Source organism: Triturus cristatus, chromosome 2_2 (assembly GCF_964204655.1).
Source record: "Triturus cristatus chromosome 2_2, aTriCri1.1, whole genome shotgun sequence".
Lineage (NCBI taxonomy): Eukaryota > Metazoa > Chordata > Amphibia > Caudata > Salamandridae > Triturus > Triturus cristatus.
In genome coordinates, this window is record NC_140582.1 from 810343490 (window position 1) to 810368532 (window position 25043).

The 25043-nt window shown below is 47.3% G+C and overlaps 1 protein-coding gene across 19 annotated transcripts in view; it reads left to right on the forward strand.

The window, feature by feature from the left end:
- Window positions 1–25043, forward strand: part of FRYL (FRY like transcription coactivator) — a 2516714-nt gene that overhangs the window by 1006095 nt on the left and 1485576 nt on the right. For all 19 annotated transcript variants that reach the window (XM_085642132.1, XM_085642134.1, XM_085642126.1 and 16 more), the window contains one exon: window positions 5964–6021. In XM_085642132.1, the coding sequence (XP_085498258.1) occupies window positions 5964–6021 (58 nt within the window). The remainder of the gene's footprint in view (window positions 1–5963; window positions 6022–25043) is intronic.

Consider the following 25043-nt stretch of genomic DNA (forward strand, 5'->3'; position numbering starts at 1 on the left):
TGACTGGAAGCCATGCCAGCACATGGGATGGAGTATAGGCTTTCGAGGTCTGGACCAAGTCACAAACCTTGACCTGCAGAAACAGACTATGACCGTAGGTTGCACCCTGTGTGCAGTGCAAGCTGTGGGTTCTAATGGGCTGTGTCAAGTAAAGTCGGAAGACAAGCGTGTGAATGATTTCCTGTATCCAGTATTTCATGAATATTCAGGCACCTACAGGGCAAGGCTAAACGGTACTAAAGACTGATGGATACTTCCAACAAAGATTCCTGAATGTGTGAATAAACCCAGACTCCTTACTGGACCTTGAAAATATTCTCCGCATTGGTCCCGTGCACTAGCAGATGGCATTGTGTGGCCCAACTTCAACTTAGTCCCACCCTTGAAGCGATTCCGGAGATACATAAATGCCACTCCAGTGCATTGACATCAGTTTCTTTCTGACTGCGCCTTCAAATGTGGATCTGGAGCTTGTTGCTCAACTCTTTCTCGTCAGTGGCATGGACTCATTACCATTCTTGAGGCCATACTTGCAAAAGGTCCTCTTCACTCTCAAAGTTGTCAGGTAAATGCAAGTGAAAAGAGCAACTCAAAAAGTGAAAGTGTGACTCTCCGAAGTTGCTCTAGTCTTGTGCAGAGAAGTTGTGAGGCCGTCTAAGTGCTTCCCAATTTCCTACCGACAAACTCATTCCACAGCTCATACTGATGCAACTCGAATTCCTGGGTCCATCGGCGACCACAAGAAGTAGAGGCTTTTAAGGAAGCCAAGTTGTACATCTTCAGAACCCTCTTAAATGCCTTCGTGCCCCAAGGATCCAAGCAGGCCTCCAGATGGGCTACTGCTGGCAGATCCATCCTTGATGCAGTCTGCACCTTTTGCTTCTGTTGCAGGGTCTACCCTGACTCCGGGGCCGACGCCCAACCCAATTTCAAATCTGTCACTACAGTTTCGCAGTCACTCTGCTGTCTGAAAAAAATAACCTTGTCTTATTGGACTCTTAAGTAAAATCTATACAACCTCGATTGAAGTAGTGCCCTCTACAACCTTTGGCGCATTTGATCCAACCTCATTCTAACTTGGCTAAAACACTGCCGTTACCTAGGACCCTTCACATTACTTTTGCCTCGAATTCAGAACTGTCTCATTACTGTGATACTGAAGGCTGGATGACGTCCCAATATTATGAGGAAAATCTCATTATAAACCCTCAGAACAGTGCGTTAGACACCTTCGCGTACACTGGGTTGAACTCTTCCCCCTGATCCTTCCACAGAGGAATCGGCTTCTTTGCTGTGGGGATCAAATAGGCTGCTGCAGTTTAGGACCTGCAATCCTGTCCTTTAATGTTAAAACGTATGTCCCGACAGAGGTCTTGAAACCTGAGTTGACTTCTACAGAAATGCTTCTACTTTTTAATGACGCCATGACAGGCACAATAATGAGCAATTTGGCCAAACCTTGCTCTTTTCCACCAGTGAATAGAGAAGTCGCAAGAAGATATAGACAAGCCCCTGGTGAGCCTCCTTTCTACAGCACTCTTTGCCTAACAACTTGGCGGTCTAAATGTCCAGGAGCAAATAAAACCCTAATTCATTCACTTCTACGCCTCCCGATAGGTAATAAAATACATGGAGGCAATCAAAAAGATGTTTTTCTCTGCAAACCTCACTGTTCACTCCGTAAATATCAGCTGCCTCCTGGGACGATACCTGCGTCATGGTTAGCGAGATCTTGCTGACTGTTCCTGATAACTAATGTGCCAACCTTGTGAAGATAATTCAATATGGTCAGATGCAGCTAAGTGCGTCATTTGCTCTTGCTGGGACCATTGACTGCTTCAACATGGCAGTTGGTACCAGTGTGGTCCGTTGGTACCACATGTGGGTAAGATCCACCAGTGTTCAAGCATCACTAATGCACAATGCCACCCAACTAATCAAAGATCAGGGATACTCAGCCCTTGAACGTGCCAAGGAAAGCAGGGCCACAACACACTCTTGTTGCCCCCCTGCCGCAGTAACCTTAACAGATTTTCCCCTTTCAAGGCTTTGGAAAGGGCGTGGTGCAAAGACCACAGCAAGATACGCCTCCACGGCAACAGACCCCTCCCTTTATCACCCCCATTCTTTCGAGGACAGGGTTGGGCATCTGGTCAAACTTACAGGCCCTCAGGGGCAGCACATTGCTCTGTCACTAAAACCTCTAGCTACCGCCACCAAAAAGCTTTAGCTTTCTCTAGGACATACCCACCCTATTGGAGGTAGGATAAGATATTAGCTCAGCTGGTGACAAAGGTGGCAGGAAATCACATCTGACAAGGCATATCTGACAAGTGGGTGCTTCAGATAGTTCATCAAAACATCCCCTACCATTCCTTTCAGATTTGTTGCATATTCCAACCACATCAGATCAGCTGACTGAGGACCATTGTCCATTTTGTGACAGGAGGTCAAGGCTCCTTTGGACAAGGGAGCCATAGAGGCAGTCCCAGCAGGGGAAATTTGGACTCAATGCTACTCCCATGATTTCCTAGTTCCAAAGCCGGTTTCTTGCTGAAAAGGAAAAAATGGAAGATGCTCGCATTGCCCCAAGTTCTGTCTGCCCTGGAGCCAGAAGACTGGATTGTAGTGCTGGAGCTGCATGGCGCTTATTTGCCCATTTCCGTCTTAGTCCCACAAGCGTTAACTGCTGTTTAAGGTGGGTCAAGAGCATTTTCAGTTCTGAGTGCTCTCCTTCAGCCTCACAAGAGTCCCTTGTGTGTACATGAAAGTGATGGTAGCAGTTGTAGCACACCTTTAAAGACTTGGGATCTCCCCAATGTTTTATGACTAGCTGTTGAAGGCGGGCTTGTCAGTTAATTGTGGACAACCTCCAGATGACGGCAGACCTCTAAATATTTTTGGGGTTTTCGATCAACTTGTCAGTCACACCGGACTACTTTCGCAGAAGCTCCAGTTCATACCAGCCATCCTGGACACAGTGCAGTTTCGATCCTGTCCTCCTTTTCAGTGTGTCCAGAACATTTGTGCTATGATCCTAATTTTTCTATCTCGTCTTGGGTATCCTTGAGTGTTGCTCTGAGACTGATTGGCCTCCTATATCCTGCTTCCCGACTCCCCCTGAGGGCGAATGCTGGTTCTGCAGTATGATCAAAAGTCTCAGGGAGCTCATCACCAAGTAAATGTCGGATTTCATCCAGGTTTGTGAGGCTGCTCAACTGCAATTGGACCATGGGCAGACCCCTCTCCCTACCTTACCAAGAGTTGACAGTGGTCCCAGACAAGTCGCTGTATGGTTGGGGATGTAATCTGAGAAAGGTTGAGATCAAAGGAGTCTGGTCTCTGGTGGAGACTTGCTTCTGCATCAACCTGTTGGCGTTACAGGCCTTTCGCTTGGCGTGAAATTCCTTTCTGCAGTCCATTAAAGGAAGGTTGGTCCCATGTTCTCATGGACACCACCACCATTATGCAGTAGTGCAACATACAGGGCTGAGTGGGCTCCTGGATCCTGTGCCAGGAGGCTCTGGAAATAGCAGGTCTCTATTTGTGATCCACCTGGTGGGATTTTTGAGCACCAGGCCAGATAAACACAGTTGGCATTGTCTAACATATCACAAATGGTGATGCAGGGCACCTCTCAGCGATTGGGATAATTCTGTCTCGATCTATTCGCCATCGTAGATAATGAGCAATGTCAATACTTTTGTGTGCTGGAGTCCACAGGAAGGCTTTCAGTAATGCATTCTGCCTAGAGTGAAGCACAGGCTTCTTGTATGCTTTTCTGTCACTAACTCTTCTTTCCATGTTCTGAAGATAAGAAACGACAGGGCCCAAGTCATTCTGGTGGCTCTGGAATAGACCAGGAAAGCGTAGTACCCCGAACTTCTGGGCATGAACATCTATTGTCCAATATCTGGCTATCGTTTCTAGAGGACTTGTGGCGCAGCAGCAGGGCAGAGTAGTGAGCCCCAGGCCTAGGCAATCTATACCTCCATGTGTGGAAATTGTAAAGCAACAGTTGATGGCTTTTGATCTCCTTCCTGAAGTTGTGGATGTCATTCTAGTGACCAGCTACGAAAAATGTTAACACTGGGTGCTGGAATACGTTTGAGGCCCCGTGTAATTCCCACCATACAGATGCATTATAGGCAAAGTTATTTTGCTTTTTGTGCTATCTTGAGCCCAGCAAGAAATACACTCTAACTGCCAAATACTCACCACACTTCCACCTAGCCGTTCCTTTGAATTGACTCTTTAATCCATCTATAAAAAGGTCCCATTTTAGAGATCTGCATGCTCACACATCTGATCACGTAAGCTGGTGACACTCATGTCTGTGAGCACATATACATTTATCAGAGTGGCAGTAGCTCTGTAGTTATAGTTAGGATTCTGAGATATCAGAATTCCTCAGTTTTGATTAACAACTTTAACACCGTTTGACGAGTCTTCATGAGACGTTGCAGACCTATTCCTTTTTTCTACATTGGTACTTTGACTGATGATGCAAGGTTTCATGATGATTAGTTAAGGGGGTGCAAAGAAAAAAGGGGGGCTCCCAAAACAAGTTTTTCACTCAATAGATTTTACCGTCTGTCTGCCGCACCGCTCTGCTGCGCCTGTACTCCGCTCTTCTCCATGACTCTCTGCGCAACTCACTGTACGCAACTCCCTTTATGCTTCTCTACTCGCCTCTTCTCTTCTCGCCTCTGCGCTTCGCCACTCTGTCACTCCACTGTAGGCCCCTGTACTCTACGCCATCACACTCTACACCGCAACCCAGTATTCCGTCGGTACAGTGCGACACTGACAGCTGCGACATGCCACTCCACTCTATACCGACACTAAGACACTACAACATCCCACTCTGACACACCCGCCTCCCACTATACTCCCTCGCTCTAAGCTGCAACACCCCCTACTCTGCCCCTCTCTCTATGCCACTCTCCTCCACTGTACTCGACACTCCACTCTGAAACGCCACTCAGCAACACTCCACGCGACTATTTGAAGCACATTTTTGTTGATATATATTTTCTTTTTACATTAAATTGAAAAAAACAAAGGCTCAAGATAAGTTGTAGGTAGGAAAACTTTATCAATTTGTACACAAATTTATTTTACGCCCCTCCCAAAACTTACTATGACTCTCCCACTTCCGTACACAGTGTTGTGAAATTGCTAGCCAGAGTACATGAACTAAAACTTGCTCTGCAGCTGCGCACAGTATTCTCATGAATTAGGTCATTTGAGATGTTGTGTCGCTATGAATGCCATGATTTATCGCGGTATAAGTGAGGTAACATCAAAGGGCATCACATCCTAAGATCGATCTACATCAACCATGACTGACTTTCCACCTCGTGTACAGAGACCTGCGCTCTGCCTCTCTCTTCCTTGCCCACTGTCCCTGCATCTGCCTCAGCTACAGTGGAGGAAGCTCCTTCTTCCTCCTTGCCACAAAGTCCTGGAACAACCTCTCACTTCACCTACCGACCTCATCCTCCCTGCTGGAATCCAAAAAAGGACTCAAGACCTGGTTATTCGGTTGAGCCCCGGCAGCCACTCTGTGTCTGCATACCCTCATGGGTGATTAGCCGCACTCTACAAACAGATTTGGATTGGGGTATAAATGCATGGGGAAGGTTCAAATTATGTGTGTTAACATCTGTCAAGATACCTAAATGCTTCGATTTTACGTTTTGCACATTCGTGAGTGTGTGCGTCCGGTGTTCTCTTCGGGTCTTTGAGATATATTTGTGAATTATGTGATAAATACATTAACTTTCATGTCAAAAGAGAAATGTATTTTAATTTTGTACTCCGTTTCACAAAAGACACTTTAATTTGGCAAATTAAATTGCATTTGAGCTCAATATGTTCATGTTTGATCATATTCATTTTGAGTTTAATCAATCTTTGAGGATCCATTCAATAATTCATTGCTCATTTTGTTCTGGCAGGGAACTTATAGAAGAATTGCACCCCATAATTAAGGAAGCACTTGAAAGAAGGCCAGAAGTAAGTAATGTTTGCATCAAATAACTCTTATAACCACCACTTCAGTATCAGCAATGTATTCTTGGTTAGGTTTCAGTTTTATGGTATTGTTTTTTTTACCATTTCCGTCTGGTTTTTATAGTTATCCATATTTGTTTTGCCATCTGATCAGTATTTATCCATATTTTAGTTTTTTGTGAATAAATGCTTTTGTGATGTATATTTTCATATTTATTTAATGTGCAGGCAATTTTAGATGGCTTTTGGGTTTTAGCACGTTCATCAGCCAAATATAACAAATAATACTCAAATGAAAATATTAGCAATAAACTACAAATACATGTGTAAGTATGCAATTATTCTAGGAAATCTCATCCCGTTTTTAACTTCCCAGGATTTCTGCTCACCTGTTGGCCTGGAATAACTGGATGGAATCAGTCGAAAAAAGGCCACATTTCTGTGTGTTTCAGATTCAAAATAAAATAGTCAAATACGCTGTTTTCTGTCTGTATTTATCTGTAAAAATCTGTAAAAACAGAAAATTGGGGACCTTTATTAGTCCCAACTCAGTTCTTCCAGACTATTAGTAGAGCACCCTTGCCCCAACTAGGGGTAGCAACATGTAGTTCATTTGTACTGTACAAATTAAAAACACTAATTCTTGATCGGAGTGTGGCTTCGCTATACCTGTCCCACCCTAAAACACATCCACTGACCTTGTATTATGTGGAGGTGCTTTACAAGTACGAGTCAACGTGTCACTGCTTGGTATGTAACTTTAGGAAATGTTCCCCTGCCTTCTCCCTTTTCTCCGCACCAGCTGTAAGATTTCAAAAACATTGACAGATGGTGGTCGGATGTGGAAGGTAGTACTGAAACTCCATAAATCATTTAGTTTGACCAAAAGGCTCATCTGTTGTTGAGCTGTGATCTCATGCATTAGATTAGCAAAAAAAGTGAGCCATCACTCATGCTCAGAGCAGATGGTAAAGATGTGCACTAGATCCAAAGGAATTGGGAATTGTGTGGTTTATGGCTGGTAAATCCAGTCTTAACCAATAATTCCCCATTCTTTCTCACAATACCGTAAACCTTGCCAGCAAATTTACCAGCACTGGGCAACTCTCAACAGCCTCCAAGTAGCGAAACTAGTGTTCTGGTGAATGATATCACCAAGCTTTATCATTCTTCAAAGGAGTGAAGCCTTTATTTGGATATTGTCTCAGCTTTATCAGATATGTTTGGTATCGGCAAGTCAATCTCTTTGCAGCTTGCCAAAAACCACCAAAAAGTTGCATGTTTTTGAAAAGAAAATTCTGAGAAAGGGGGTGATTTCATGATTTTCTGAATGTACGGTTTGCAGCATGCCCTGTGATAGATCACATGCTTTTCACACTGCCATCTAGTTCTGGGTCTGGACTGGACTGGAGAGATTCGAGGTGACTCGTAATCTCTCCCGAAACCGATATCAGGACAAAGATTTCACTTTGGATTGTTTTATTATGCCATCAGTTTGGACGTGTTTCGGAGCTCAGGAACTATTGAGCTGCACAAGTCAATCGCTTAACTCCAAGGACCAGAATTGCTTCCTACAAGACATGAAGACTCCATTGATTGCTTTTCAATCAACTTGAACTGAAGGATTTTAAAGACCGGTCCTTTGACAGTGACTCGTTTGGGAGGGTGGTTAGGGGATATAGAGGACACATACGTCTCGTTCTGCGCTGTATGTAAAAGCAAATTCCTGTGGCCAAACCCAGCATTGAAGACATTGTGGTTGACTACGGAAAGAGAGAGGAGGTACATCTGATATCTAGGAGGCCAGAGAGAGCAGAGTCCAGAATGTGTCCTCCAAGGACTCCATCTTTGAAGAGGAACCATCTATAGGCCCCCAGTGAAACCATGCTCTGGACACTGACTGCACCAAACTATTGACTTAGAGTTTTTCTGTAACCACATTCTGTTTCAGATAGGGCCTTTATACACTTTAGATGTAAAAAAAAGTGATTTATTACTTTGAACATTCAAAATCAATTCAGAAAATATAGCAACAATTTGTTTGCTGACCCCATTTCCAATTAGTGCCTTGCACGATATAGTTAAATGTATTCAAATGTGTTATGCCAAAAATAATCATAAATATTGTACCTATGACACATTCTACTTGTTAAAAAGGCTATGGACTTCCAGTTAAATATTCCCTATGCATCCCCATCTGGGTGGCGTTTTTCCAGCCCTATCGACGCCCCAGGGAGGAAATAGACCCCACGGAGACTCTGCGTTGGGCTTGGGATGGATTGCGGCGACAGGCGGGCGCCCAGATACTGTATGCTCCTTCATCCCATTAGCACAAACCCCCATGTTGCCAAACACTGGAGATGGGATAAGTAAAACGATTGTGCAGAAGCTGAAACTCCACACATTTGCGGACCTATACCCAGATAACACGTTCAGGGACCCCCCAGTTGCAGCCGAGGGTCAGAGAGTACCATTTGCCGAAAATGTTCCTATATCATAAATTACGTACTGCCTGTCGTGCCCTGCAGGATGTCTTCCCGGCTCCCCCGTCAACTTTGTCAGCCTTAGAGAACTTGCTCCATTCACCGTCGCTACGCAAACTTGTCACACGCCTCTACACGCACATGCAAAACACTGCTCCGGTGGTGCGGCCCAGAGCATTGCAGGGGTGGAACGATGAGCTTCCTACCCCAATAACCGAGGATCAATGTACATATTGTTGCTGTCAACTCACTGAACTATCACCCAGCTATAGGCTCTGCCGGATTCATTTTAAATTCCTCCATTGGTACTACAGAACACCTATAGGCTTACAACGTATGGGGCTGAGGGACGATGAGAGCTGCTGGCGCTGTGGGTTTGCCCCCGCTTCTTTCCTGCACATGGCCTGGGATTGTCCAAAACTCACCACATTTTGGTCCACAATTTTTACATCAATAAACCAGATCATTGGCGCGTCCTCATCCCTGTCCCCCCTATTAGGACTGCTTGGCTATGTTAAGGATACGCCATTTAAGAAGCACAAATTACATGCACTACTTCTTTTATTTGCTAAATGCCAGTTTGCCGTACACTGGGGGAGGAAACCTTCGGCTAAGGAGTGGATTAGAGACGTAACATATGGACATTCCCAACTAAGCACATTCTGGGACTTAATGCCACCTACTTCGAGACCCTGCAACATTTGGGAGCCATTCATCGCTTGGGCCCAGGAGCAGCGGGGGAAGGATGGGGATACCTCTACGCGTGAAGAACCTACCGGGGAAATGTAATGATCCGATGTGGTTATTTGATGTTTTATGATGTAAATAATGTCAGACGGGGTCTGGGCTCTACAAATACCTTCCCAAAAATGTATACCTCATGGTTGCTGTCGCATAATGGCTGTTATTGGCATTTCTATTGCATATTGCTAAATTGGGAGCACAATGTCTAACACTTGTAATGGACCTAATGTGCTGCTTTCTATTTCTGGACATGTATAACTGGTATGTTGGTCTGTTGTATTGTATGCGTATTGCATTTTCTTGAAAATACCAATAAAATAAAATAAAAAAATAAAATATTCCCCATGCAGAGAGCTGTAAAGCTGCTAGATTATCTATTCCACACAGGTTCACAAGTCATTACTGTGTAGACATTTGTGCCTGCCGAGAGGCACAGGTTGTGCAAAGTGTCTTTAAAACCTTACTACAAACAACTTCCTTATCTGTACGCAAGCCACTGCTTAAAGGGAACCAAAACTGTTTTTCAGTCTATGCAAAGCATGTGCTCTGCAAGGACACATGCTGCATTTGGGAAATGTTACTTACCTGTAACAATTGGTCTGGAGCATGTAGTGCTGTATAATCACCTATGCCCTCCCACGTAGCCAGATGTGAGCTTATGGTAAAATGTTTCCAATAATAAACACCCTGTCACTATTACAACTGCACCAGTACACATGCACTGTGCTACTTTGCATCACTCCCAATACCTTCTGTCACCTTTTAGGGAAAAAAAACAATCTAAGGTGTAGTCTTTTTCATGGGGCGTTTTGGGGGTTTGGGGGGGGGGGGGGGGAGTCTCGAGGCACTTTGAAACCGAAAGTTCTACTTTGAAGAAAAACGACTTGCAATTTCCTGTACTAACCACTAGATGGCAGGAAGGTGTACAGCAGGTGAATTCACAGCTTCATAGGTTGTAAACTGATTTTTACAGGCAAGTCACATTTTCCTTCGGATGTTTGCCTTCCAACCTTTTCTAGCTTTGTAGATGCTCTTGAACAGATTTAGCCCAATGTGTATGACAGCTTCAAAATGGCTTTAGAGGATTTCATATAAAGAGCTCTTCCTTAGCCAGGTCTTAGCTTCGCCTTTCAAAGGCTGAGGTTTACTTATCATTCTGATGATTTTATGCATGTCATGGCAGGTGTTAGGTGAAAGTGTGTGAGAGATGTTTGAGAGCAGACGTTTGAGATGGGGAAATAGCCAAGTCATGTCCCTTCAACAAGAAAAACAATCCAAGATACCTCATACTCTTCTGGATCAGTGGACCAACAAATGGTCCAAGTGAAGACTTCTTGGAGTCTGATCTTAGCAAGCTCAGGCAGGACTTGCAGATCACCTCCTGTCAGAACTCAAGACTCTTTATTGGCTCTCGGAAGAATGGAGAATTATTCTTTCCCCTAAGATAGTTCACACTCAGTGTGATTAATGACACACCTGAAGAAAATAAAACCCTAAGGAAAATAGTGGCCAGGGGGGTGAGAGGGGGAGAGACCGACTAGATCGTCACAGTAAAATGATTGAGCACTTTTGGGAATTTCACGACAACTCACTGGACCTTCGGGCTTCTATAGCAGATCTATTGCACATCACTCCAGAGCTCGGACTCACTATGGTGGTTACTGAGATAGTCTCACGGTGACAGAACCAAAAGGGTAGGGCGCATCGGTCCAACAGAATTTTGGTTGTGTATGTATTGGTAAGAGAGCACCACTAATGGTGGCATGGCAGATGGTACTGAACACGAGACTGTAGGGACATTGATGGAAGCAGGAACGTTGGTAGAGCCCTGCCTAACAGGAAGCTAACTACAGAGGGAAGTGTGGGAAAGAGACACATCTCAAGGCATAGCTTGCTAAGACATCTCCACTGGATGATACTACTGTTGTATCATGCAGTCATACAGCTGACTGCTCAACATGTCAAGCTCCATTCTGTGGAAAATGAGCATGACTTCCTTGTTGAAATATTGTCCCCACAGTGTGTTCCGTTGGCTATCTTTCTATGATAAAGGGAATGCCTAAGTCCACCAGTGACACCTTTAAGGACCCATTTAAGGTCATGGTAGTGACTCTCCTGAAATATAAACCTGCACCAGTAGAGCCAGCTTATGTTGGTGGGAACCTTTTCCTGGATTCCCTATTTGCCCTTATGAGGGCTTCTGCACAAGCTATAGGGTATACTCCTCCCCCAAACAGGAGTGCAAAATGATTGACACTGCGGGGAAGTGGGGGAACTTGGAACAGCCACATATTGGTGAATTGCCAACTTCTGGGTATCCTCTCCAGGTACGATTTTTACCTCTAGAAGGTGATGTAGGAGCTCATAAAGTAGCTACATGAAACTCCACGCAAAAGACGACAAAGGGTAAAACGCTTATCTGTGTTAATATTTGATGTGCCCTCGATGCAGTAGACCCAGCTGCTATAGGGATCAACACTATAGTCATCCTTCGTAGGCACGTCTGGTTTAGGGACTCAGGGTTTAGTCTAAAGGAGAAACACCAGCTCTTGAATGTACCTTTTAATGCCAAACAATTGTTCGGTCTTTAGGTCAACCAGATGCTCGAGAAAATCCAAAAAGGATACAGACGTTACTAAGTCTATCGGCACCAGTCTCTCCGTACCAAGCCTGCTTTCTGCCAAAAGCACACCAGAAGGGGTAACAAGGAAGTGGGCTTGGGCAGTACAAGCAGCCTTTTACGACTCCCAACAGTCTAAATCCTTTCAAAGGAGAGCCTGTAGAGGAAATGAGCGGGGTAAAGAAAGAAGTGGCGTTGCAGTCTCCTCTGCTACAAAATAGTGACTTCATCCGGCCCCCCATGCAATCACGTTACACCTGTCAGGAGAAGACTAAGGTACTTCCTGTCTCATTAGGAAAAAATTACATCAGACCATTTGGGTCCTGTCCATTGTGGGAGAAGAGTAGTGCCCAATTTATTTTAAACCCTCCCACCTATCTTCCGATCACGTATGGAGTTCAGACCACATTTACCTTGTAGAGGTTCTGGTGCTCCTAGCACTGGGGTCTGTACACCATCATGGTGTTGGGGTACATTTCCTTTATTTTCTCTTTCTCAAAAAGAACAATTCATACCGATAGATCCTCAACCACTGACCAGGTTCATCTTCTCCTGCACGCTCTGACATGGTCACCCTACGAGTAGACATCCCGCTGTTACGGCAAGGCAACTTCATGTCTGCGCTGGATCAGAAATACTCATACTTTTGCATCCCTTTACATCCAATTCACCGCCATTACCTTTGCTATATGATAAGTAACAGGAAGCAAACATGCCTAGCACATACTCAGCTAGCGGTGCCTCTAATTCACAGCCTTGCTTTCAGCATCAGGGTGAAAAAGTTGCGTCATGAACCCTGATAAAGTCACCCCTTTCTTGGTTCCATTGTGAACGAGGAAACAAACAAAACATACCCCAACAAAGAAAGGGTGATGGCATTCCAAAAGCTGCTGCTTCTTTTTTCAGACACACTTTCCCATCCGTTTGTGCACTTTACATCTGTTGGGAATGATGGCTTCTTGCTTATTGATTGTACCACACAACAGGTTGCATAGGCACCCATTACAAGATTTTGGAGAGGGCACAAGCGGAAGGGCATTAGATGAATCTAGCATTGGTAACAACTAGGGTCAAGCATTCTCTATTCTTGGCGGAATAGCACTGTTTTTTCAGACCCCTCAAAAAACCACTGATTCCTCACTGGTTGGGTGGGGAGCTCACCTCCACCAGATGATAATTTAAGGCTCTTTGGCTACTCAGCACCACAGTCATCAAATCAACTTCCTGGAGGTTTAGCCATCACAGTAGCCCTCAAAGACTTTGCCCCACTTCTCAGAGGGAAAACAATACTGATAAAAACAGACAACATGAAGGCTTTGTTTTACATCCAGAAGCAGAGGGGAACCCACTCCCCCAGCTTTCTGATGTGGCTCAGGAGAACTGACATTAGACAGCTCACAACAGCATTCACCTGTTATCTGAGCATCTCCTAGGTGTAAAAAACTATTTTGCCGATCTGCTCAGCAGGACGCATTAACAAGCCCATGAATGGGAACTCTGCCCTGCAGTCCTCCATGGGTCATTTCAGCGCTGGGGGACTCCACTCCCAACAATAGATCTGCTCGCCACTCCCAAAAATGCAAAATAGCAAAGCTTTGCCGTCAGTTATCCTCACCCCCAGCCCATGGGCAACGCACTATAGATGTACGGGGCAGGGATAAATGCCCATTTTGCTCCTCTTGCCCTCATCCCATATGTGGTAAGGAAGATAAGGCAAGTGTCTATGGCCCTCAGTCTAGTCAAGAGAGCCCTGTTACTCGATGCTGCTTAAGATGTCAGTCAGTCCCCACAAGAAGCTCCCAATCGGGCCAAACCCTTTCAACCAGCATGATTGTCTGCTAAGCCAGCCAGATGCCAAACAGCTAAGTCTTGCAGTATGTCCCCTGAGTTCATAGAGTTTAGCTACCTCCATATCCCACATACATGTATGGCTATTGTACAGAATGCCAGAAAACCCGCTACTCGCGCCTGCTGCACAGCTAAAGGGAAAAGGTTCATGCACTACTGTACTGCTAAACAAGGAGGTCAGTTTACTGTCCCCATTCAGGAGCTTGTTGCCTACCTTCTACATCTTTCCCAGGTAAGTCTCACTTGTACTGCTTTACACTTACTCTTGACTGCAGTTGCAACATACTTTCACAACAGATAGCATTATCTATTTTTAAGGTTCCTTTAATAAAAGCTTTCATGGGGGTGTCTAAAGACCCCTTCTTGTACTTGTCTGGAATCTTAATGTGGCCCACCCTTGGCTTATGAGCCCTCTTGGCAAGCCTCAGCACTCGTGCGACTTAGTTATCTAGGTAGGGGACCTTGCTAGTAATTAACACTTTCCTCAGACGTATTAGTGAGCTCCGATCCCTTACAATACGGGAATCATTCATTCAAGTTCATAAAGATAGGGAAGTTCTTAACAATCCTACATTTCTGCCTAAGGTTGTAATCTCGTTCCACATGAATCATACTATTGAGCTACTAGTTTTGTTTCCCAGAACCAATCTGTAGCGGAAAGGGCACCAAATACTCTGTCTGTTAAAATGGTGTTTATCTATTAAATTGACCGAACTAAACAATTTAGAAAGTTTAATCAGCTTTTCACAACCTTCGCCAAACTCCACAGCAGATGTGCCATTGCTAAAGCTGGCATTGCCAGGTGGATAGGTTCCCAGACCTTTTATTCTAAAGCCAAACACACACTCCCTATGCCTCCAAAACCACACACTACACTTTAAGGAGCCACATTGCCTTTTTTTATTTTTATTAACGTCCCCTAATAGATATCAGTAAGGCTGATACTTGATCAATGCCACACACATTTACTATGCACTTATATGTAGATGTTTTTGTGTGCCAACAAGCTATAGTTGGCCAAGTAGTATTAAGAACACCATTTCAAACATCGGCATCATCTGCTAGCTAGCCAATGCTTTGGAGAAGACTGCTTTTATAGTATATGCAAAGCATGTGTATCTACAGCCATAGATACTTAGAATGAAAATTGTTACTTACTTTGTAGCCATCTGTTTGTAGCATGCAGTGCTTTAGATGCACACGTGTCCGGCCTCCTCCCCAGAATGTATCAATGAGCAGATGTTTTCTACACCTTTTCATTTACTCACTGTTATGCTCAGCATACTGTCTTCAATACTACCGTTCACTTACACTACTCACCCGCTAAGTGGAAAAATAATCTAAAATGGAACCTGTCTGCAGGTCATTCTGGCCTAAAGCAGAAGGTATGATATGTCTTGTGACTTGAGCGTCTTTGAAGAAAATCAAGCTGCAAATGCCGGGACCCAACAATAGATGGCAGGAAGTGTTTTTTGCTTTACTTCGAACTGTGCAAAAACAACAGTTGATGGACAGAATGCAGAACAATGTCATACATTCACCCCCAGTACAGAGATCTGGGCCTAAATTCATCGTTTTTTTGTTCACCATGCCATTCCAGTTTGAACCCAGCCAAATGCAAATCAGTCTTGACCCTGTCTCATGGGAACACTCCAGCCCGGACTGCCAAGCCAGGTCCTCCCTGGACTGGAAACAAGCATCCTAGGACCGGTTTCGGGGTTTCACCCTTCTTCAGCCAGGATAGCTTGATTCCAGTGGCATGGAGAGCACGGGACCCACGTCTGGGCATACCCGTCCCACTCGGGGTGACAAATGTAAAAACAGTTGATGGACAGAATGCAGAACAATGTCATACATTCACCATCATCCCCTTTGGTTTCGCTTACTTCTAACTGTGGCGCATTTGACAAATCTTCACAAAACGTTCCTAAAAATGTCATCCACCTCCTCTCCTTCTTGGAAAGTGGTGATCCATCAAGCTATGGCAGAGAAAAAGGAGGGGTCCCAAACTTCATTTCCCCCATGCAATTTCCTATAGGAACGTTAAACGGAAAGCTAGATCTTTACACGGGCAGTGTGCTTTTTCTGATTTGGTGTAATTTTCTCAGCTGTTTTTGAACAATTAAGTTTCAAAATTTAGAGAGATCTAGTGCCGACGGAATCCTGCAGGGCCAGCAGATGAAAAGATAAGATCTGATTGGCTGCTGACAGCATCAACAAAGAGTTAAAACAGCCATTATAGGACTCTGTCCCATTGTCCTAAAAAAATAAAGCAAATAACATATTAAGGGGGGAGGGGGGGGGCGGGTCTAGAGGTGTGGCCCAGAGGCACCTATTTGGTAATACTGTGAACAGAGTCCAGGGGTTGCCCCAAAAGTGTACAGGGCTCAATGTAAAACCCAAAGTGCTCTATTAGCGGTAGTGTGGGCGAGCAGCCTTAGGCCTAACAGAAGAGTGTAAGACATCTATTGCACCACAGTGATCAGTAATGGGCACACAACTTGAAGGAGATCCAGACCGATTTTAGAAAATTATTCTTTTGTTTTAAATTGAGTATGTTTTTAAATAAAAAATACTTTGCACATGCCCGAAGAAATGGGGAAAAGTGTGGGGACCATGGCTGGCATATCAAGGTACATAAAGTGTAATTCTGGAAATAAGAAAGGGAGGGAGGGGTGGTACTAGAGCTTCTTGTGTATCGATTAGGAAACGTCAACTCAAAAGCATGCAACTCGTAATATGCTATATGGAATATCTGACTGCATTGTTGAATTCCGAGCATGTTAATAAAAAGATTTTTAAAAACAATACTTTGCATTTTGAAATATCGACACTTACAATGTTATTCTATGGTGAAATCAGTTTTGTGGTTAACCAGGTAAGTACTGCACTTAAAATCCCAGTCTTCAGAGCCAAAAGTCGGCAAGGGCCAGGGGTCAGGTGAGTGCTAAATCTGCACCACCAGCGGCACAGGGGCAGCCGGGTGCAAAGGGTAAAGTCTGAGTTCGTCCCAATGCTTTCCAGTGAAGACAGGGGGTGCCCGGTGGGACACTGCTTGCAGATAAGTAGATCTGTTGCAGGGGCCAAGTTTTGGGGATTAGGTTAAGCACAGGAGGGGGCCACATCGCAGCACCAAACATGCACCACCAGCGGAACAGGGGCGGCCGGGGACAGAATGCAATTTTGACGTCTGACGCCCAATGCTTCTTTCGGCAAAGAGGCTGCAGGCGTGGCAAGGAAGTTTGCAGAAGGAAGACCAATGACAGCATAGGTTAGTTGAGATTTAGGGGGTTGTAGGGGCACTGCCGGTTCAGCTCACCAGGGCCCAGGGTCTTTGGGTGCAGGGGTTCCTTTCGACGACTATCTGTTTACTGGAGCTGGTCGCTGTCAGGGGGAGCCTCTGGATTCACACTGCAGGCGCTGTTGTGGAGATCAGGAGAGGTCAGCCAACGCTGGACACGAGTTCAGGATCACTGGGGAGACTTCACTGCAGAAGTGAGCCACTCAGACTCTGGTGGTGGGCGTCTGGTGCAGAGGGCTGGAGATGCGATCCGCATGGATCTGGAGTCCTTGGAGTAGGTTTCTTCTGGACAGGTCTGCTGTCCACAGGAGATTAAAGTCCTTGTTGAAGGCAGCAGTCCTCCCAGGGGTTTTAGAGGTCGCTGGCTGTAAGACCGGTCGCAGGTTCGTCGAAGCTGGAGACAGGCCAGTAAGGCTGGGGCCAAGGCAGTCGTCTTCAGTCTTCTCTGGAGGGACGTCTTCTTTCTTAGATCGGCGCAGATCTAGTTTCCAGTTTTTGGGGAGCAGGTAGGGCCAATAGACACCTTACCTTGGGTGATTACACTCTCTGATATGCTACTCTCCTGTGGGAGGGGGACATAGATCTTGCCCTGATTGGAGGGGTCTCACCATCTTCAAGATGGCGGGCATTGAAAGATGTGCTTCATCTCGCCTCTCCTGCCTTTGGGGTGGAGTTGACAGAGGTGGGCACACCTGCTGATCTTCTCACATTTTCCACTGGTTTTCCCACCCAGAGTGGGGTGCAATCCGGGGGCTGCCATCTGCTGCTAGCAGCAGAGGCTGGGTGGGTGGCATTACAAAGGCGGCAGGCCTTTGAAGCTCCCCTCTTCGAGCTCTGGCCCATCCTAGTGTGACACCTCTACCCAGGATGTGCATTGTTTCTGGTCCCAGAGAGCAAGGGCTCTCTACCCAGGGGAACAGTAACATGTCTGGTGGTGGCTTGTTACCTACAGACGGTTAGAGACCACACCAGGGTTAGCAGATTTTCAGGAGGCACCTCTGAGGTGTACGTGGTACAATAAATCCCACACTGGCATCAGTGTGTATTTATTGAGAGGAGTAGTTTGGTACCAATCACTCTTGTGTTCAGTGAAGCCATCATGGTGCTTGGGAACTCGAGTGGTTGAGTTTCCAGCCCATGTACTCTCTATGGCTTCCCTGGCACTTAGAATATTGGGGAATGAACCCTAATATTGTAACAGCATATCTGTCAGGCAGATATGCCCTCGCCTGTAGTATAGTGCACTCTGCCATAGGGCTGTGAGGGGTGCCAGAGGGGTGACTTACCTATGCCTTTAGGCAGTGTTAGCTGGCATGGCACCCATACAGGGTGTCATGTCGACTTTGTTGTTTTCTCCCTCACAGGGGCATTCAAGTTGGCCTGGTCCCAGTGATGGGAGGTCCAACAGGACCCTCTTCAGCTTCCAGGCCTTAGGTATCCAAGGTACCATTTACTAGGGACTTACAAGGGGTAGAAGTACCAATTGGGGATTTGTTTTCAGGGAAGAAGTACTGGCACAAGGGACCTGGTTGGCAGCGGCCCTGTGCACTACAATTGAAATTGCATCAAAACAACACAAAATGTGTCGAGTTGGCTGTTGATGGCTTTCTCTATTACTTTTGCTGGAACGGGAGCAAGGAGATGGGTCTGTAGTTTTTGAGGTCGGTGGGGTCTGCCAAGGGTTTCTTCAGGATGGGGTTGACCTCGGCGTGTTTCCAGTCGTCGGGGAATGTGGTGGTTGCCAGGGAACGGTTGATGGTGTGGCAGAGCATGGGGGCAATGGTGTCTGCTGCTCTGTTGCAAATGTGGTGGGGGCAGGGGTCCGTGGGGGCCCCGGAGTGGATCGACTTCATCGTCTTCAGTGTGTCTTCAGTGGTGAGGGCTGTCCAGTTGTCGCTGGCTTCAGGGTGTCGGGTGTGGTTGGTGAGGGTTCAGTGTGTTGGTTGTCTTCGTCGAAGTTGTCGTAGATGCTCTTGATTTCTGATGGATACATCAGCCAGTGGATTCCTCACCTTGTGAATATACACTGCGCCAGCATTCCACGGAACTTTTCTTTCCCAGCACTCCACGTCGACGTCATAATGCATCGGCACCGCTCGCGACTCCGTACGATGTCACCGGAGCCATAAGAAGCCCACGTCGGCGTGATGACGTCAGTTCCCTTTTTTCCGTGCCGTCGACGCGCAATGGTTTTTTCCAGTGCTCTCTAGCTACTTTGTAGTTTGGCCGTGTTACTGTTGAAAATTTGGTATGTCTTCGACGAGGAAGTCGGGCTTTAAGCCCTGTAGGGAGTGTGGAGGCCTGATGTCCATGACTGATCCGCATCAAGACTGCTTGTGGTGCCTTTCTTCGGACCACGATGTGGAAGATTGTGCGTGCTGTAGGAGGATGAATCTTAAAGCGCTGAAGGAGAGGAAGACTAAACTCTTTATGAAGAAGATCGGTGAGGAGAAGAGAGGGAGGAAGAAGGAGAAGTCGAGGCGGGGGGAGTCGACTTCGACGTCGTCGAAGTCGAAGAAGCATCATAAAAAGAGAAAGCATTCTTCTCGACGTCGGTCCTCGAAGAGCAGGAAATCGAGGTCGACTTCGCCCCGTCGGCGTCGAAGCAAGGACTTGTCACCTTCTCCTTCGAAGTCTCCGAGAGGATCCCCTTTGCCGAAGCGGGCTCTAGTGCATTCTTCGGCGCAGTCCCCGGCGCAGTCACCGGCTCGGTCAAAGGCGTCGATTCCGGTTCGAGTGGAGTCGGAGGTCTCTATGGATGAGCAGGAACAGGCGGAGCCTACTCCGGTGCCTGATGAATCTGCGGCTCCGGTGGAAGACACTGCGGAGCCGACGCCGGAGACTCCACAAAGGGATACAGGGTCTGTTCCTTATCCACAATTCCTGGCTCCAGGTACCGATTCAACACAATTTCTGAATGCCATGTATGGTATATTTAATAGGGCGGCCTTCCCATCCGGAGCACCAACTGGTCCCGTGGGTCCAATGGCATATACGCTAGGGGTGCCGCAGCATTATGCTCAGGCCCCCTTTTTGCCCTTTATGCCGATGGCGCCTTCGTGGCAATTTCCGGCGCCGATTGGGGATCCGTCGAGGCTTCGGATGCATCATCCTGTTTCGGAGCCGCCTTCGACGCCGTTGCCGACGCCGTTGGCGCCGCGTCCGGCGCTGCCGACTCCTGTGGCTTTGCGGACTCCGGTACCTCTGGCTCCACCGACGCCGCGTACGACGACGACGCAGGCTCCCCGGATTCGATCAAGAAGGGAGGCCCAGAGGGTATTGGAGGAAGGTAGGTATAGAGCAGAGTGGAAGAAGGTGAAGTCGACTCTTCTTCGGTTGAGTTTGAGGGAATAGAAGAAGCAAGTGGTTTGGATACGACCCCAGAGTGGGAGCATACTTCTGCAAGATCTTCTCCACCACAGGAATTGGCACCCTACCATGTGGTGATTAAGAAGGCCGCAGATCTGTTAGATCTGCAGCTGCCCTCTGTGGAGTACAAGTCTAACTTGCTTACGGAGGTGTTGCACTCTCCGACGTCAACTTCGGAGCCTTTGTTGCCTTTCAATGAGGCCATCTTGGAGCCGGTGTTGGAAGTGTGGAGGAAACCTCTTTCTTCTCCGGCGGTTTCCAGACAGGTGGCAAGAAGGTACAGGGTTGCGCCTGGGGATCCTGATTTTTTTGTCTACGCATCCATCTCCGGAGAGCCTAGTTGTGCAGGCTTCTTGTTCGAAACATGCTTCGGGTGCATTCCCTCAGTCTCCAGCAGATAGGGAGTCCAAGAAAATTGATCAGGCGGCTAAAAAGTCCTTCTCTTCAGGAAGTATGGCACTGAAGTCATCTAATGCCACGTGTCTGCTGGGGCGTTATATTCATGCCTTGATGGACTCTATTAAATCTTTAGCCCCTAAATTGCCTGAGGGGGATAAGTCGTCCTTCTTGGAGGTAGTTGCGGACACTCAGGCAGCTGCCATACAGGTGATCCAGTCAGGGCTGCATACGGCGGACTCGGTGGCAAGAATTATGGGGTCATCTCTAGCCGCGAGAAGACAGGCGTGGCTCCGTTCCTCTGGATTCTCTGCGGATGTTCAGGCCACATTGGTGGATTTGCCATTCGATGGACAGAAGCTGTTTGGGGAGAAGGCATTCTCTGCCCTTCAACGATTTAAGGACAGCAGATTGACGGCAAAGTCCTTGGGTCTGCAGGCACCTTCTAGAAGTTCAGCTTTTCGGAATTTTAGGGGTTTTGGAAGATCATCCTTTCGCTCCTTCCGACAGTCTCAGCAGCCGCAGCAGCAACAACAGAATCCCCTCTATAGGTCCTATAGAGGGAAGCAAAGGGGTCGGAGAGGTTCTGGTCGCAACCCCTCTTCTTCCTCCTCCTCCTCTGCTCCCAATGAGGCTTCAGGGAAGCAGCCCTAGATCCCCCATCCCGGATCATGCAAGTCCTGTGGGGGGTCGGGTGTCCTACTTTCTACGGGGTTGGAAATCTATTACAACAGACCTTTGGGTTTTGAACCTCGTAGAGACTGGGTACGCCCTTCCCTTTCGGGAGTTTCCTCCTTACCCTCCTTGCCAAGGTTATTGCTCGGAAGACCATCTGCTTCTCCTACAGAAAGAGGTTCTGGCCTTGCTTCAGAAGGGTGCAATAGAGGTGGTTCCGGAGCAGGAAAGGGGTCAGGGGTGCTACTCCCGGTATTTCCTGATTCCCAAAAAGAATGGCAGATTGCGTCCGATTCTGGACCTCAGAATCTTGAACTTTTACCTGAAACAGGAGAAATTCAAGATGCTGACCCTTGCGCAGGTTCTTCAAGCGTTGCAGCAAGGAGATTGGATGGTGTCACTCGACTTGCAGGATGCATACTTTCATGTCCCAATCCTGAAGTCGCACAGGAAGTATCTCGGTTGGGTCGCAACACTACCAGTTTGTGGTCCTCCCGTTTGGTCTTACTACCGCACCTCGGGTCTTCACAAAGGTGATGGCAGTGGTGGCTGCTCATCTCAGGAGGTCGGTGAGTCCGGTTTTCCCCTACCTGGACGACTGGCTTCTGAAGGCAGAGTCCCCAGAGATGGTGCAGCGTCATCTGCAGGTAACATCTCAGCTGTTATTCGACTTGGGTTTTTTGATCAATGTGCCCAAATCTCACCTGGTGCCCTCTCAACGCAGCCTGTTCATAGGGGCGGTACTGGACACTACTGTGTGTCGGGCATTCCCTCCTCCTCAAAGGATTCTCGACATTCAGGCAATGGTCCCTTTATTCCACAATGGAGCGGTTGTTTCAGTTCTGAAGGTCCTTTGCCTGCTCGGTCTGTTCGCCTCCTGCATTCTGTTGGTCATCCATGCACGCTGGCACATGAGGGCGCTCCAGTGGTGTCTCCGCAGGCAGTGGTATCAGCACAATGGAGATCTCAGGGAGTCGATCAGGATCTCTGGAGAAGCTGCAACGGATCTATCTTGGTGGAGCGTGGAGGGCAATCTGTCTCAAGGAAAGCCCTTCCATCTACCTCTATCTGTGGCCACAGTGATAGCGGATGCATCCACCCTAGGGTGGGGTGCTCATCTGGGGGATCTGGAGATCAAGGGTCTTTGGTCTCCAGAGGAGAGGTTGCTTCACATCAACCTTCTGGAATTGCGGGCGATTCGTTTGGCACTCAAGGCCTTCCTCCCTTCCCTTCGCCGTCAGTCTTTTCAAGTCCTGACGGACAACACTACCGCGATGTGGTATGTCAACAAGCAGGGAGGAGTGGGATCGCGTTGTCTCTGCAGAGAGGCTCTGCGTCTCTGGTCCTGGGATCAGGACCATCAGATTTGTCTGGTGGCAAATCATCTGGCCGGGGTGCTGAACGTGCGTGCGGACAGTCTGTCGGCAGTACTCCGCCGACCACGAGTGGAGGCTCCATCCGGAGGTGGTTCGTTACGTCTTTCGGACGTGGGGAACCCCTTGGGTGGACCTGTTAGCCACTTGCGAGAACGTGCAATGCCCGTAGTTTTGCAGTCTCCAGTATCCGATGCAGGGGGCGTTAGGGGATGCGTTTCAGTTGAGTTGGGGCTCACAACTCCTTTACGCGTTTCCTCCCATACCCTTGATTCCTCGGGTTCTGAGGAAGATTCGCCAAGACCGGGCCCAAGTCATAATGATCACCCCGGATTGGCCAAGAAGGGTGTGGTATACAGATCTTCTCCACCTCTCCTCGTGCCCTCCGCTCCGTCTCCCTCTGAGGGCAGACCTCCTCTCGCAGTCGGAGGGGCAGGTTCTACACCCCCACCTCCAGAGCTTACACCTTCATGCCTGGAGATTGAACGGGGAAACCTGAGTTCATTCTCTCTCCCGCCTGATGTGGTGGACGTTATTTTATCGTCCAGGCGACGCTCCACCAAGTCCGTTTACTCCTACAGGTGGTCCAAGTTTAAGTGGTGTGGAGAGAGATCCCTTGACCCTTTAAAAGCACATCTTTCTGAGGTGCTCCAGTTTGCCCTTTCCTTGGCTCAGCAGGGCTGTGCTGTGGCCACGATCAAGGGCTATCTATTGGCCTTATCGGCTTTTCTATGCCTTCCTGATCAACCGTCGCTGTTTAAATCTCCGGTTGTTCTGAGGTTCATCAAGGGCCTTACAAACATGTTTCCTCCCACTCCTTTTGTTATGCCACAGTGGGATCTTAATCTTGTTTTAACCTTTCTGATGGGGTCCCCTTTTGAGCCTCTACATAGTTGTCCTTTGAGGCTGTTGTCCTTTAAGGTGGTCTTTCTTGTAGCCATAACCTCGGCAAGGAGGGTGAGTGATCTCCAAGCTCTTAGTTCTAAACCCCTTTTTCTTACATTACATGCTGAACAGATGGTTCTGAGGACCAGGGCTGGTTTCCTGCCAAAGGTTGTTACTCCGTTCCATTTGGGGCAGTCTGTTACTCTCCCTGTTTTTTATCCTCCTCCACATCCTTCCAAAGAGGAGGAAGGACCTGGACCCAAAGAGGGCTGTGAGTTTTTATCTGGACAGGACTAAAGACTTTCGTCTTGATGATCAACTCTTCATTGGCTACGTTGGTCATTCGAAGGGTAGAGCGGTGCACAAGCGCAGGCTATCGAGATGGATCATCCTTGCCATCAAGATCTGCTACGCCCTGGCTGGTAAGACTCCTCCTGAGGGCATTAGAGCTCATTCGACTAGAGCTAAGTCATCTACGTCTGCTTTGGCCTGGGGTGTTCCTGTGGCAGATATTTGTAAGGCCGCGACTTGGGCCTCCCTCCATACTTTCGCAAAGCATTATTGCTTGGACTCAGAGATGAGGAGGGAGGGCCACTTTGCACGCTCTGTGTTGCAAGACTTTCTGGTATAGGAAGGTCGACACCCTCCTCCGGGAGTGGGGACTGCTGTGGGAATCTATTCACAAGGTGAGGAATCCACTGGCAAATGTATCCATCGGAAGAACAATTTACTTACCTTCGGTAACGCTTTTTCTGGTGGATACAGTATCTGCCTGTGGATTCCTCACTGGCCCACCCGCCTTCCCGTTGTCCACCTTTGTATACCTTGTTAGAGGTCTTGTTTGAAATGTTTTTATACTTTCTTGTACATTTGTAGGAAATGCTTGTTTATTTAGCATTGCTCTTCTTTGTATCCTATGTATATGTGTTGGTATTCTGTATACTGTGTATACTTGGAGTTGTCGTTGGTTCGCCTGTTCGCCTCGAAGGCTCGGAAAAAATGGGTGGAACTGACGTCATCACGCCGACGTGGGCTTCTTATGGCTCTGGTGACGTCGTACGGAGTCGCGAGCGGAGCCGATGCATTAGGACGTTGCCCATGTCGACGTGGAGTGCTGGGAAAGAAAAGTTCCGTGGAATGCTGGCGCAGGGGATATTCACAAGGTGAGGAATCCACAGGCAGATACTGTATCCACCAGAAAAAGCGTTACCGAAGGAAAGTAACTTGTTCTTTGTGCTCTGTGCATCCAGACAAAGTGGTGCTTCGAACGACACTCTTGTTCCTTCCAAAAGTGGTTACACCGTTTCACATTGGACAAATCATTACTTTTC